This window comes from Erinaceus europaeus, chromosome 17, assembly GCF_950295315.1.
Source record: "Erinaceus europaeus chromosome 17, mEriEur2.1, whole genome shotgun sequence".
Taxonomy (NCBI): domain Eukaryota; kingdom Metazoa; phylum Chordata; class Mammalia; order Eulipotyphla; family Erinaceidae; genus Erinaceus; species Erinaceus europaeus.
In genome coordinates, this window is record NC_080178.1 from 40,335,275 (window position 1) to 40,348,822 (window position 13,548).

At 42.2% G+C, this 13,548-nt stretch overlaps 1 protein-coding gene across 7 annotated transcripts in view; it reads left to right on the forward strand.

Moving 5' to 3' along the window:
- Positions 1-13,548, forward strand: part of PAK1 (p21 (RAC1) activated kinase 1) — a 161,395-nt gene that overhangs the window by 126,702 nt on the left and 21,145 nt on the right. For all 7 annotated transcript variants that reach the window (XM_060176709.1, XM_060176706.1, XM_060176705.1 and 4 more), the window contains exons 9-11: positions 226-274; positions 9,862-9,974; positions 11,977-12,094. In XM_060176709.1, coding sequence (XP_060032692.1) covers positions 226-274; positions 9,862-9,974; positions 11,977-12,094 — 280 coding nt within the window. The remainder of the gene's footprint in view (positions 1-225; positions 275-9,861; positions 9,975-11,976; positions 12,095-13,548) is intronic.

Consider the following 13,548-nt stretch of genomic DNA (forward strand, 5'->3'; position numbering starts at 1 on the left):
ACTCTGTCCTCTTGGCCACTGCATTCTCTGTACATACCACCTCCCAAGTAAGAGAATGGAGATGGTCCCTTGATGGGAATGATCTTCACAGCTTCTCTCATCAGTACTCACACTGCCAGATTGCGTGTAGGACTGGGTTGGCAGAGGACACTTCATTGATTGTCTGTTTGTCTCTCCTCTCTCTCTCTCTCTCTCTCTCTCTCTCTCTCTCTCTTACCTGTTCAGTGCTTCAGGTACCGTGTACACTGCTATGGATGTGGCCACAGGACAGGAGGTGAGTGTTGACTGCTAATTGTTTTTCTTTCATTGCCTTGTTTTCATTTTTGTTTAATGTTTAGCCCTGCTTAGATCAATAGGACTACTTCTAGTTTCCTGTTATAGCAGACTAAAACTGAGCAGAAAAGTAACATAAGAAGTCTCTGATTTTTGGAAAAAGTTCCTGTGGCCACAGTGTGGGTAATGGATGTGAAGCAGAGTGGATGCAGTGCTGCAGGAAGTTTTTATGTAATTCCAGGTGAGAGGTGATAATTTGGGATTAAGGTGATACCTTAATGTGAATAGGGAGAAATGGATGGACCTAAAAGATATGTAGTAGGTTGATTTGACAGAATTTGATGATTGAGCATGATGATGACTCACAGGTAATAGTGAAGAAGAAAGAAAAAAGGTGAAAGTATTAGATATAAAGAAGTCAGAGGGGGCTGGGTGCACTTGGTTAAGTGTACACAGTACTATGTGAAAGGATAGGCACATGGACGCGGGTTCAAGCCCCCCTGCGCCCCACCTGCAGAGGGAACACTTCACGAGCAGTGAAGAGGATCTCTATCTCCATATCCTCTCTGAATTTCTCTGTCCTACCTAGTAAGAAAGAAAGGAAGAAAGAGAGGGAGAAAAAAAGAAAAAAATAGTCACCAGAAATGGTGAATTTATAGTCATCCCCAATGACTGGAGGCAATAAATAAATAAATAAGTCAGATACCACCTAAGAAACCTTTTGTAGAATCATCTAGTGGGCAAGAGTGCATACAAGGTTGACACTTGGCGGGGAGGGGGGGTGTTATACTCACATCTTTTATCTCCTGATCTAATCATCCTACCATTAGTCTGTCCACAGAATTCCATTAGACATGGAAGGCTGCATTTGGAGTACCACTTTATCCCTCTCATTTCCTTATGCAGGGCTATTTCTAGCCTTGTTGCTAAGGCCTACTACTGAGCTAGACTTTATCTCCAGCAGAAAGGAGCTCTGATGAGAATACAAAGTACAGGGGTATGACAGCTCGCATTTTGCTGTTTGGCTGTGGAGAGACATGTTAGTAGGTGGGCTGTAGGTGGCTGCTGCTTGGTGAGCTCCTTAGCTCAGAGAGTACTGGATCTCAGCGGTTAAGGGTGGTATCTTGGGAGCTGGGCGGGTAGCGCAGTGGGTTAAGCGCACATGGCGCAAAGTGCAAGGACCGGCTCAAGGATCCTGGTTCGAGCCCCTGGCTCCCCACCTGCAAAGGGATCACTTCACAAGCAGTGAAGCAGATCTGCAGGTGTCTTTCTCTTCCCTTCTCTGTCTTCCCCTCCTCTCTCGATTTCTCTCTGTCTTTATCCAACAATGACAGCAATAATAATAATAATAATAATAATAACTACAACAATGATAAACAAGGGCAACAAAAAGGGAAAAAAATAGCCTCCAGAAGCAGTGGATTCATAGTGCAGGCACCGAGCCCCAGCACTAACCCTGGAGGCAAAAAGTAGAGTAGTATCTCCTTTTCTAAAGAAAATTAAGTTAGGCTGCTTGGAGGAAAGCTATGAACCTGCTCGAGTGAGGTTTCCTCTGGAGCTGAAGTCCCCTGCTATACTGGAGAAGTCACAGTTAAAAGGATCAGCACTATCTCAATGTGCTCTTCTGAGCCTTGGACTAGACATGAGTCTAAGCAAGATATTGAGTTTTACCAGTTTACCGTAAAAGTTTGCCAGTTTCTTAAAAAAAGAAAAGTAGGGTGGGAGCTGGGGAGACTACTGTATAACCATTAAGTATAATAACCATTATACTTAATGGTTATGCAAAAGGCTTTCCTGCCTGAGACTCTAAGATTCCAGGTTCCATCCCCACTCAGAGCTGAACAGTTCTCTAGTCTCTTCCTTTTTCTTCATATCTCTTTCATTTGTAAATAAATAAATAGAATTTTTTAAAAGTCCCAACATTATAACATTATGGTATATGAATTATTCTTTGAGAATGAGAATCCAGTAACTAAGCTATAATTCCATATGATCTCTGAACCTGATTTTTTAGATAAAATCTACATGTTAATACAAACTCACAAAATCTCTGAAAGAATCATGAAAAGAATCTGAAAGAATATATGTGAAAATGTATATTCATTTTATTTATTTTCTAAAACACTGCTCAATTCTGGCTTATGATAATGCCATGGATTGAACCTGGCACTTTGGAGCCTCTGGCATGAAATTCTGTCTGCAGAACAATTACATTATTACTCCAGCATTTATATATCAATTTTATTTGTACACGATTATTTGTCCCAGAAGGCATCTAAAGAACATCTGCTTGATGCCATGCCTTGTGCTAAATACTATGTGGAAGTTTCTACCCTGGGTCAGCCTTTGGATGTAAAAACCATACATAAATATAAGAGACTATGCTTTTCATTGTATGGATTAAAGTCTCATAATGCTGACAGGTACTTACTTAGGCTAGAATAATGGTAAGCAAGGAGATGTGATTTGTAATGATTTAAAAATGGTGAACTTCCCCACCTGCAGGGGAGTCCCTTCACAGGTGGTGAAGCAGGTCTGCAGGTGTCTATCTTTCTCTCCCCTTCTGTCTTCTCCTCCTTTCTCCATTTCTTTCTGATCCAACAGTGATGACATCAGTGACTACAACAACAAGGGCAACAAAAGGAAATAAATAAATAAATATTTTTTAAAAATGGTGAAATTGAGGTAGGGATGGACAATAGAAGGTTTGTTTCTCTGTGAGGTAAGTAGTATTTATTTCTTTTTTTAAGTGCCACCAGGGTTATTGCTGAGATTTGGAGTGCCAGTACTATGAATCCACTGCTCCCTGTGGCCATTTTTTCCTTTTCCCTTTTTTAAAAAAATTTTTGTTGTCTTTTTTTTTCTGTTTTATTTCACAGGACAGAGAGAAATTGGGAGGGGAAGGGAGATAGGGAGAGAGAAAAAGGAAAGAGAGGGAGAGAGGGGGCCGGACAGTAGCGTAGCAGGTTAAGCGCACATGGCGCAAAGCGCAAGGACCGGCGTAAGGATCCTGGTTTGATTCCCTGGCTCCCCACTTGCAGGGGGGTGGGTCACTTTGCAAGTAGTGAAGCAGGTCTGCAGGTGTCTATCTTTCTCTCCCCCTCCCTGTCTTCCCCTCCTCTCTCAATTTTTCTCTGCACGCCCTATCCAACAATAACGACAACAATAATAGTAACCACAACACCGATAAACAACAAGGGCAACAAAAGGGAAAAAATGGCCTACAGGAGTAGTGGATTCGTAGTGCAGGCACCAGGCCCCAGCAATAACCCTGGGGGCAAAAAAAAAAAAAAAAGGAGAGAGAGAGAGCTGCAGATATGCTTCACTGCTGGTGAAGTGACCCCTCTGCAGATGGAGAAGAGGGGCTCAAACCCAGGTGCCTACACATGGTAGTATGTGTGCTTAACCAGGTGCACCACTGCCTGGCATCCATAGTATTTTCTTTCTGTTGACGAGGAATTTAGAGCTCAGGAAGTTTAAAGGACTTTTGTAGGGCTATATTGCCGGCAGTTAGCAAGAATTGGGCTAAAAGCTTGCAGTTCTGAGACCTAACACTGTGCTTTTCTGGCTGTATATTGGCTACAGTGAGGGGAGGCACTCAGGCCCCTTGTCTTGCATCTAGTCTCTGGAGCCATGCTTCATTCCTTCTTTGATGGAAGGCCTTCTGGAGATGGGCTTCCTGGAAAACCTGCAAGCTACATGTGAGGAACTTCAGGCAGTTGTATGCCTGCCTCGTGGTTATAAAACTATGAATGGAAACATGTCCATTAGAGTGGCTAATGGAGTGTGGTCAGGATGCCTCATTTCCTGCCCTAGGGAATATCAATCTTCAATGGAGCTGAAGTACTGATCTCAGTGTCTGTGAGGGCTTATGTAGCTGACAAGAGCAGGGTTCTTGTCTGCAACATGTTGGAAAATTTGCATACTAGTGCTTTTTTAAAAAAATATTTATTTTCCCTTTTGTTGCCCTTGTTTTCTATTGTTGTTGTAGTTATTATTATTGTTATTGATGTCATTGTTAGATTGGAATGGAGAAATGGAGAAAGGAGGGGAAGACAGAGGGGGAGAGAATGATAGACACCTGCCGACCTGCTTCACCGCCTGTGAAGCAACTTCCCTGCAGGTGGGGAGCTGGGGGCTCGAACCAGGATTGTTGGGCCGTTCCTTGTGCTTCACGTCACATGTGCTTAACCTGCTGTGCTACCGCTTGACTCCCATACTAGTGCTTCTGATTCCAGCCCTCAAAATTGTTTTTCAACCTCCTTCCCTTTTTTTCAGGGTGGGGCTTCATGCATGTGCTGTTCCATATTCCCAGACTCACCTTTTCATTCTTTTTATTTTAGATTATGGGTAGGGGTGGGACACCACAGCTCTGGAGTTTCCCTCAGTCTTGTACCAGGGCTCACACCTGGGGTGCACCAGTGGCAAGGTGTACATGTGTCCTACCAGCTGAGCTGTCTCCCAACCCCTTACCACCACCACCACTATCCACCCCAACCCCCACCCTGCCAGCACTGCTTTCCTGCTTCCCCTCACCCTTTTTCATTTGTCAGGCAGAATTTTTTCACTGGGACTTCACATTTTCATGATTCTGCCATTCTTGCTGGACTTCTTTTATTTGTTTATTTTTAAGGTAGAAGGTAAGAGTCAGAGAGGGAGAAAGGGAAGAGACCACAATCCTGCTCATGAAGGCTTTTTTCCCTTTGCATGGTGCTCACATATAGTGCCAGGCATCAACCCCAAGCCCTTGTTCATGAGTAATTTTCTTATGAGTCTTAGCCTTCATTTTCTCACCTAGCAGTGTCGGTAATGATTTTCAGTTGGCCATATTATAGTTAGGTTTTACTGAAATATCTAGCACAGCACCTGGCACATAGTAGGTCTTCAACAAACACTAGTGACTAGAGACTGATTGGTTGTTACTGTTGCTCCTGCTGATGTCATTCTTGCTACTCTGTGCCAACTACTTACCAAAGGCACTACTACTTTGATTACCATATTCCCTGTTGTAAAGTTCATGTTTAAATCCCTTACTGACATGTGAGTAATATAATTGTCATTTAGTCATTATAAATGATATATTTATATTTATAATATAAATGTCATTTAGTCCTCAAGACAGTCCTATGAGGAGGGCTTCAGAGAAGGGGATATTTCCCTTGATGTGTTCATGAGAACACTGAGGCACAGAGAGATCCAAATGCCTCATTTGGTAGGAGTTCTCACACCAACACAGCTTACCTTAGCTGAGGTGGAAAGTGGAGAAACTCAGCAACTCTTAAGACTCCTTTCTACTCTTTTTTTTTTTTTTATGAAAAGGAAACACTGACAAAACCATAGTATAAGAGGGGTACAATTCCACACAATTCCCACCATCAGAACTCCATATCCCATCCCATCCCCCGATACCTTTCCTATTCTTTAACCCTCTGGGAGTATGGACCCAAGGTCATGGTAGGATGTAGAAGGTGGAAGGTCTGGCTTCTGTAATTGCTTCCCCACTGAACATGGGCGTTACAGGTTGATCCATACTCCCAGCCTGCTTTTTTTTTCCCCCAGTGGGTGGGGTTCTGGAGAAGTGGAACTCCAGGACACATTGATGGGCTTGTCTGTCCAGGGAAGTCTGGTTGGCATTATGCTAGCATCTGGAACTTGGTGGATGAAAAGAGTTAATCGGGAGTCGGGCGGAAGCACAGCGGGTTAAGCGCAGGTGGTGCAAAGCGCAAGCACTGGCATAAGGATCCTTGTTCGAGCCCCCGGCTCCCCACCTGCAGGGGAGTCACTTCACAGGTGGTGAAGCAGGTCTGCAGGTGTCTGTCTTTCTCTCCCCCCTATGTCTTCCCCTCCTCTCTCTGTTTCTCTCAGTCCTATCCAATAATGACGACATCAATAACAACAACAATAATAACTACAGCAATAAAAAAACAACAAGAGCAACAAAAGGGGATAAATAAATATAAAAAAAGCACACACACAAAAAAGAGAGTTAACATTTAAAGCCAAACAAGTTGGTGACTAATCATGAACCTGGAGTACTGCAGATGAAGAATTGGGGAGGTCTCCATTTTGTAGATAGCTAGTAGGCATATTTTAGTTATATTCCAAAAAGCCTGTGGCTCTACTAGTTCTTGTGGGCTTTTTTTGGTTTTTGTTTGTTTGTTTGTTTGTTTGTTTCCCTGAGCCTGAAATCAGATATTCTTTCTACTTTTACCAATTAGCTACATCTCTGAAGAAACTTGCCTTTACTTGACTTCAGGAGATAATAACAGGTTTTCCTTAAAATCTTCAGTTACTGTACACCTCTTGCTGCTTCTCAGAAGACTAATTCAGTTGTTTTGGCAGGTTTTCATGTGCCTGTCTTGTTTAACAAGACAAAGGAAACCATAGAGAATAAGCATTGGCGAAGGAAAGCAGGTCCCTCTGGGGACAGACATATTCATGATAATGCTTTCTGGTGTTAAAAACACAGTAAGCGAGATTGGCATCCTTTGACAATGACTCTTTAGTAACTGTCAGGCCACCCCATCAGTTGAGGTCCTTTTGGGGGAGTCCTGGGATTCCCAAACAGACATGATGTGCCTAGACCTCAAATCCCTCTCTCCATTGTTACTGATCATCTCTATCAGGAACAACAAAATAGACCCCTTTGGGGGGGCCCTCCATAGGACCTTTCCCTCAACATGGATCAACAACGGTAGAGAATGTTCCATCCTTCGAAGGGAGACTGGACAACATACTTTATGCTACATCTGAGGAAGATGGGTCCTGATATTGGGGCAGCTTGGAATGACCACAGAATGTGAGCTTGGATCTACAAGGATGCAGAGGTCACATAGGCTCCTAAGCTGAATATAGGCCTCCAGATTAGATCAAATTGATGGGGTTTACAGTCAACAACATTTATACACCTTTCCCATATTTGGGAGCTACTCTCTTCCCTGATCCACCTTTCTGGTCCTTTGTCCAGCCATGACATCATCTCCCCAGACAATAACCTGGATCCACCTGCATATCAGATTTCAGGCTCAGGGGAAAAAAGAAAAAGAAACAACAGCAAAAACCTCGTATAGCCACAGGCCCTTTGGAATATAACTAAAATATGCCTACTAGCTATCTACAAAATGGAGGAACCCCCTAACTGTTCATCAGCACTATTCCAGCCATGAGGTTCGTGATCAGTCAACAATTTGTTTGGCTTTGTGTGTTAACTCTTTTTAGCCAGAAGGTTCCAGATGCTAGCATAATGCCAACCTGACTTCCCTGAACAGACAACCCCACCAATGTGTCCTAGAGCTCCAATTCCCCAGAGCCCCACCCCACTAAGGAAAGAGAGAGGCAGGTTGGGAGTATGGATCAACCTGTCAAAGCCCATGTTCAGCGGGGAAGCAATTGCAGAAGCCAGACCTTCTGCCTTTCGCATCCCACAATGGCCTTGGGTCCATACTCCTAGAGGGTTAAAGAATAGGAAAGCTATCAGGGGAGGGGATGGGATACGAAGATCTGGTGGTGGGAATTGTATGGAGTTGTACCCCTCTTATCCTAGGGTTTTTCTTGTCTCTGCGTCCAGCACAGAGTAAAGTCGAACAATAAACCTGAGAGGAGGGATGAGAGCTAATTGGGGTAGGGAGGACTGGTGCCAAGGGCACGGTAATTTTATTTCTGAGTCTCCAAGATTTATACAGAGAGCAAGCAGTTCTACACAATACAAGATCACACAAGATGGTTCTACACAATACAAGATATCATGATTTACTGGCAGTTAAAGATCAATCGGTTATTGTAAGTTATTGGAATTTGTTGTCCTCCTCTAATGGTTTACTTACAAACTTATTCTTCTACAGTTGCTATGTTCCCATTACTACTGCTCTATATGTACCTAGTTCCAGGAATATGATCCACTGAGCATAACAGTAAAACAGGGGAGTGGTTACTGGATTTGCTTACTTTTACATACTATACTATGATTATTCAGCAGTCGACTATTGTTTCTTAACAAAGATTAATTTGTCCTGCCAGAATCAGCAGAGCACAAACAGGAGTTGCAGGTGTTCACTCAGAGGCCATGGTTTTCTTTATCCATGCTTTCCCTCTCGGCTGCCTCATTTTACAGAGGGCCTGGTAGAGGTTCACCTTCTGGTGGTCTCCTACAGGTTTTGTCAATGTTTCTTTTTTATAAATAAAAATAATAATTAAAAAAATACACATCAACCTATGAGTGTTTCTTTCTCTCTCCATCACTACACACACTTATTCAACACCAGCAGTGTGTCAGAACCTTGACACCCAGGGCTCTGAGCTTTCAAATGAGCCCTCAAGTTTCTACAAATATGACCTTGCAGGGCTTTAAAGAAGGGGAAAGTTGATCTTCCTTAGAGAATGGGGTTTCTTTTCACCTGATACAAAACACAGTAGCTTCTGGATGTATGAAAATAATGCAAGATATCCCAAATGGTGAAAAGCTCATAGAATATAGGAAGAAATACTGGAGCAAGTGAGATGAAGATCGGGTCATTAGAATTTGGAGTACAGGCTGCTGGCAGCTATTTATGGTTCTGAGCATGGGTGATTGACCTACTGTGCATTGTAGGGCTGGCTAAGCTGGCCTTGTATGCAGGTTGGACTGGTATCACTTATTTTTTATTACCTTTATTTATTGGATAAAGGCAGCCAGAAATCAAGAGGGAAGGAAATGATAGGGAGAGAGACAGAGAGACACCCGCAGCACTGCTTTACCACTCACAAAGCATTCCCCCTGCAGGGACTGGGGGCTCGAACCTGGGTCCTTGTGCATTGTAACATATGTATTCAACCATGTGTACTACCACCTAGCCCCTGACTGGTATCACTTTTTAGGGTTCTAATTCTGACTTTGCTACTGAATATCTGTGTGTGCATGTTGCATAGCCTGACAAGAAGTCAGTTTTCTTACCTGTTGAAAGGGAATGTTAGGTAATCAACTAGACTAAACCAATGGGGTATTTTTGAGGGATGAATGAAAAAACTTTAGAACGACTTACATAACACCTGTCAACAGAGAATAAAAGTGCCTTGTGTTTGTACTATATGGAAATGTATTTAATATTTATAGATGAAAGCCCATCGAGGTATTTTTTATACTTTAACATTACAGACCTCATCTCTTTTCTTTCTTAACCTCATCAACTTGGATTTCTTCCCACACCAAATTCAGTTACCTTCCCCTTCAAGAAGTGTCCTAGGTTGCTTGATTGAAAATGTTTCCGAAGCACTTGATATGTACTTCTGTTGGTAGCACACATCTCTTATGTTGTAATTTTTAAAATATGTTCTAATATAAATATAATATTTTATTATGGTGCACATGAGACTTGCCTCAGGGCTTATTAAAACAGTTTCAGATTTGGCAGGTAATTTTCAAGTTTCAAGTGGGGTTAATGCTGCTGGCCCAGAGACAGAAATCCACAGTACAGCTCTACTACAGTGTGAATTCCCTAGCCACTCCAACTGTGTTTCATTCATCTCTAGTACCTTAACACTTAGGGTTCCGTACTTAGGTGCACAGTATATGTTAAGTGACTGGTTCTACATGGAATGTACTCTTGGTTTCAGGTTGCCATCAAGCAGATGAACCTTCAGCAGCAGCCGAAGAAAGAACTGATTATTAATGAGATCCTGGTCATGAGGGAAAACAAAAACCCAAACATTGTGAACTACCTGGACAGGTATGGAGTGACAGGCCCACCTGTCCAAGGAAGGGTTTTTGGTATTGACAAATAGTGGAGCTTGTGGAAGACAAAAAATAGCAACATTCAGTGCTGCCTTATGATGCTTAATTCTTGCCTCCAGCCCTGCTGATGTTTGGTGCCTACATGACTCCACTTCTGGTGGACATATTTTACCCTTTGCTTAATTTTTTTTTTTCTCATAGAGATATAAATGAAGACACACACACACACACACACACACACTCACACTCACTCACACTCACTCACACACATGCTCCCCTGTAGCACTGCTCCACTTGTGAAGTTTTCCTCTAGTTAAAAGCCAAACCTGGGTCCTCACACATGGTAATATGTGCTCTCCCAGATGAGCTATTCCTGGTCTCCCAGTTTTTGTAGTTTCCCAGAAGAGAACTTCATACTTGTTTTCTTAATATGTGATGCTCTGAGATTTTACCTTGATAGGTGATTTTGAAAATCATTTTATCAGGGGACTAATGGGTGATAGTACAGTTGTTGACACATGAGTGCAATTTCTCATCTCCCCATAAATATCTGCAAATACTGTCTCCCCTGACCTAGGTACCCCTCCACCATCATACACCAAGACTCCACAGTTCTCTCCCTAAGAGTCTTTTGCTTTACTTTAGTATAGTATGCCAAACCCAGTCCAAAAAGGTACTGGCCAGAAGATGTTTGAAATAATATGAATCTTGTGTTGGGCTACCTTTAGCTTTGTTGATAACATGTCAAGCCTAGGTGAGGATACTTTGCTTTGTCAGCATCCAGAGATAGCCTCTGGCTCCTGACATTACTTATATCATAGAGAACAGGCAAGTGATTTTGTCTCTGTCTCTCACACATACAAATTAGGAATAGATAGCTCACTTGGGTAACTAACTGCTTTGCCATTCATGTGAACCACCACATTGGGAAAAACTTTCATGCTGTGCGCTTTTCCTTTTTCCTTTTGTCTCTTGTCTCTGTTTCTCTCTTTATATCTGAAAACCCTATAATAGTGAAGTCATGAAGACTACCAAAACAAAGAGAGACAGAGAGAGCACCACATTGGAATTCAAGAAAATAGGATTCAAGCCTTACCCTTTGCTTGAGATAATTTGTATTTGTGTAGTTATTTCTGAATCACTTTATGGGGAATCAGGTGTGGAGATAATGGTTTATAGTACAGTTGTTGACACAGTGTACAATTTCTCATCTTCCTATGCTAGGTATCTTCAAAACACTCTTACCTCTAATTTAGGTCTTTTCCATCACTGTGTACCAGGACCTGTAATGTGTGTTCTTTTAGGCAGTAGTACAAAGTGCAAGGTCCTGTGCAAGAACCCTGGTTCAAGCCCCCAGCTTCCTACCTGCATGGGAGGTCGCTTTGCAAGTAGTGAAGCAGGTCTGCAGATGTCTGTCTTTCTCACCCCCTCTCTGTCTTCCCCTCCTCCCTCAATTTCTCTGTCCTATCCAACAACAGTAGCAACCACAACAACAATGGGGAAAAAGATGGCTGCCAGGAGCAGTGGGTTTGTAGTGGAGACACCAAGCCCCACTGGAGGCAAAAAAAAGGATTTGTTGGGACCAGTCAGTGGTTAAGAGCATACATTACAGTGCATAAGGACCTTGATTCAAGCCCCTGGTCCTCACCTTCAGGGGAGAAGCTTCACAAATGGTGAAGTAGGGCTGCAGGTGTCTTTCTGTCTCTTTCCTTCTCTATCTCCCTCTCTCTTCTCAATTTCTCTCTATCTCTATCCAATCTTAAATAAATAATTAAAAAAGAAAAAAATTCACACACATATATGTAGATGTAACTGTATACATAGTCTTTGTGCTTTGGGGGGCTTTTCTCCAGTTGAATCTTTATCAGATGTCACATTTATGATCCTGTCCCACAGCTTCTAGACTCTACTAGAGCTGATAGAAATGCAGGTTCACTGAAACCCAGTCTAGGGCTCAGCTATCTGTTCTTTCTCACCTTGGGTCTGTACTCTGGCAGTTACCTCGTGGGAGATGAGCTCTGGGTTGTCATGGAATACTTGGCTGGAGGATCTTTAACAGACGTGGTGACAGAAACGTGTATGGATGAAGGCCAGATTGCAGCTGTGTGCCGTGAGGTAAGACCTGTCACCCACCAACCTTGAGCAAGACAGTGGCCTTTACTTCTAGGTCTTGATGTTCTGTTCCTGTTGGAAGCTCAGCCTGGGTACTAGGAATGGGAGAATATAGGCTTTTCCATCATCCCCTTACTATATATGTTTTTGAAATTTTACTACTATAATTGTTTTTGTTTGCTTGAATCCTTTTTTAAATATTTATGATTAATAGTGGTCTGTAGGATTTTAAGATTACGGAGTATAGTACACTGCATCCACCACCAAAGTTCTGTGCTCCCATCCTCCCAACAATAACCACGATAGTTCTCACTATCTCTCATAAGTCTCACTGTCTCTAAGAAGAAAGGGAAACGTCACAAAGTGCTTACAGCAGTTATCTTTATGGGTTAAAATTATGAATAGCCATATAAGTGTGTGTGTGAAAACACATGTATATGTGTTTTCTTCAACGGATATGTAATCTAGTTATTAAAAATTATGGTTCTCACAGAGTCCTAGAGATGGTTCATAAAACTGAAAACTATGGTGGTATTTAAACATTTAAACGTGTATTTATCCTGATTTCTTCATGTGCAAAAATACAGTATCAAAGTAGTGACTGACAGAGGAAGTCCAAGTTTTTTTTTTTAAGGTAATGTTGTTATATAAGACTATGTATTTTAGGAGTACAATTTTGCATCTCTTTTAAAGTGTACATTACCATAACATGTCTGCCACCAAAGTGTGAGTATCCCTCTTTCACCCCACCTGCCCCACCCCCAAAGTTTTGAGGTCAGTCTCTAATGATTCATTTTCCTTTGACTTGTTCCCTTGTTTTGCTTCTCTAGCTCTCCTAAGAGTGAGATCATCTGGCATTTTCTTTTCTCCTTTGTACTTATTTTGTTTAGAATGGTTCCAGAGGAGGTACAGTTTTAGGAAATGCAAACTTTAAGAAAGGTTTTGCCACAGATCTGAATAAAGATCTAAGTGATAAGAAATGTAAGACAAGCAGAAGTCTAGGGTAAAATACTTCCAGGAGAAATGAATAGAAAATAGAATGATAACCCAATTGGTAGAACAACAGTTTCATGCCCGAGGCACCAGAGACCCCTGATTCAATGCAAGGAGTACCATAAGCCAGAGCTTAACAGTGCTCTGGTGAGAGAGAGAGGGAGATGGAGAGGGAGAGGGAGAGAAAGTGAGAAATTTAAGTAAGTATTTTTGCTATTGTCTAAAATGTGTGAACTGCAGGCATGAGAGGTGGACAGAAAAGCCTCTCAAAGGCTCCTGAGAGGATATCATGCTACTAGAGCAAGAAAATGAAGGAGATACTCAGAAATTGAGGATATTGAGAGCTCTGCTGATCGAAGACTGGAACTTTCCAACAACCCAATAACAAAGTTTTTGGAATTAGGAAGTGAGTAGTTGTTTAGGTGATGAGGCTTAAAGTTGTATGGGGAAGGAGCTAACAGTGT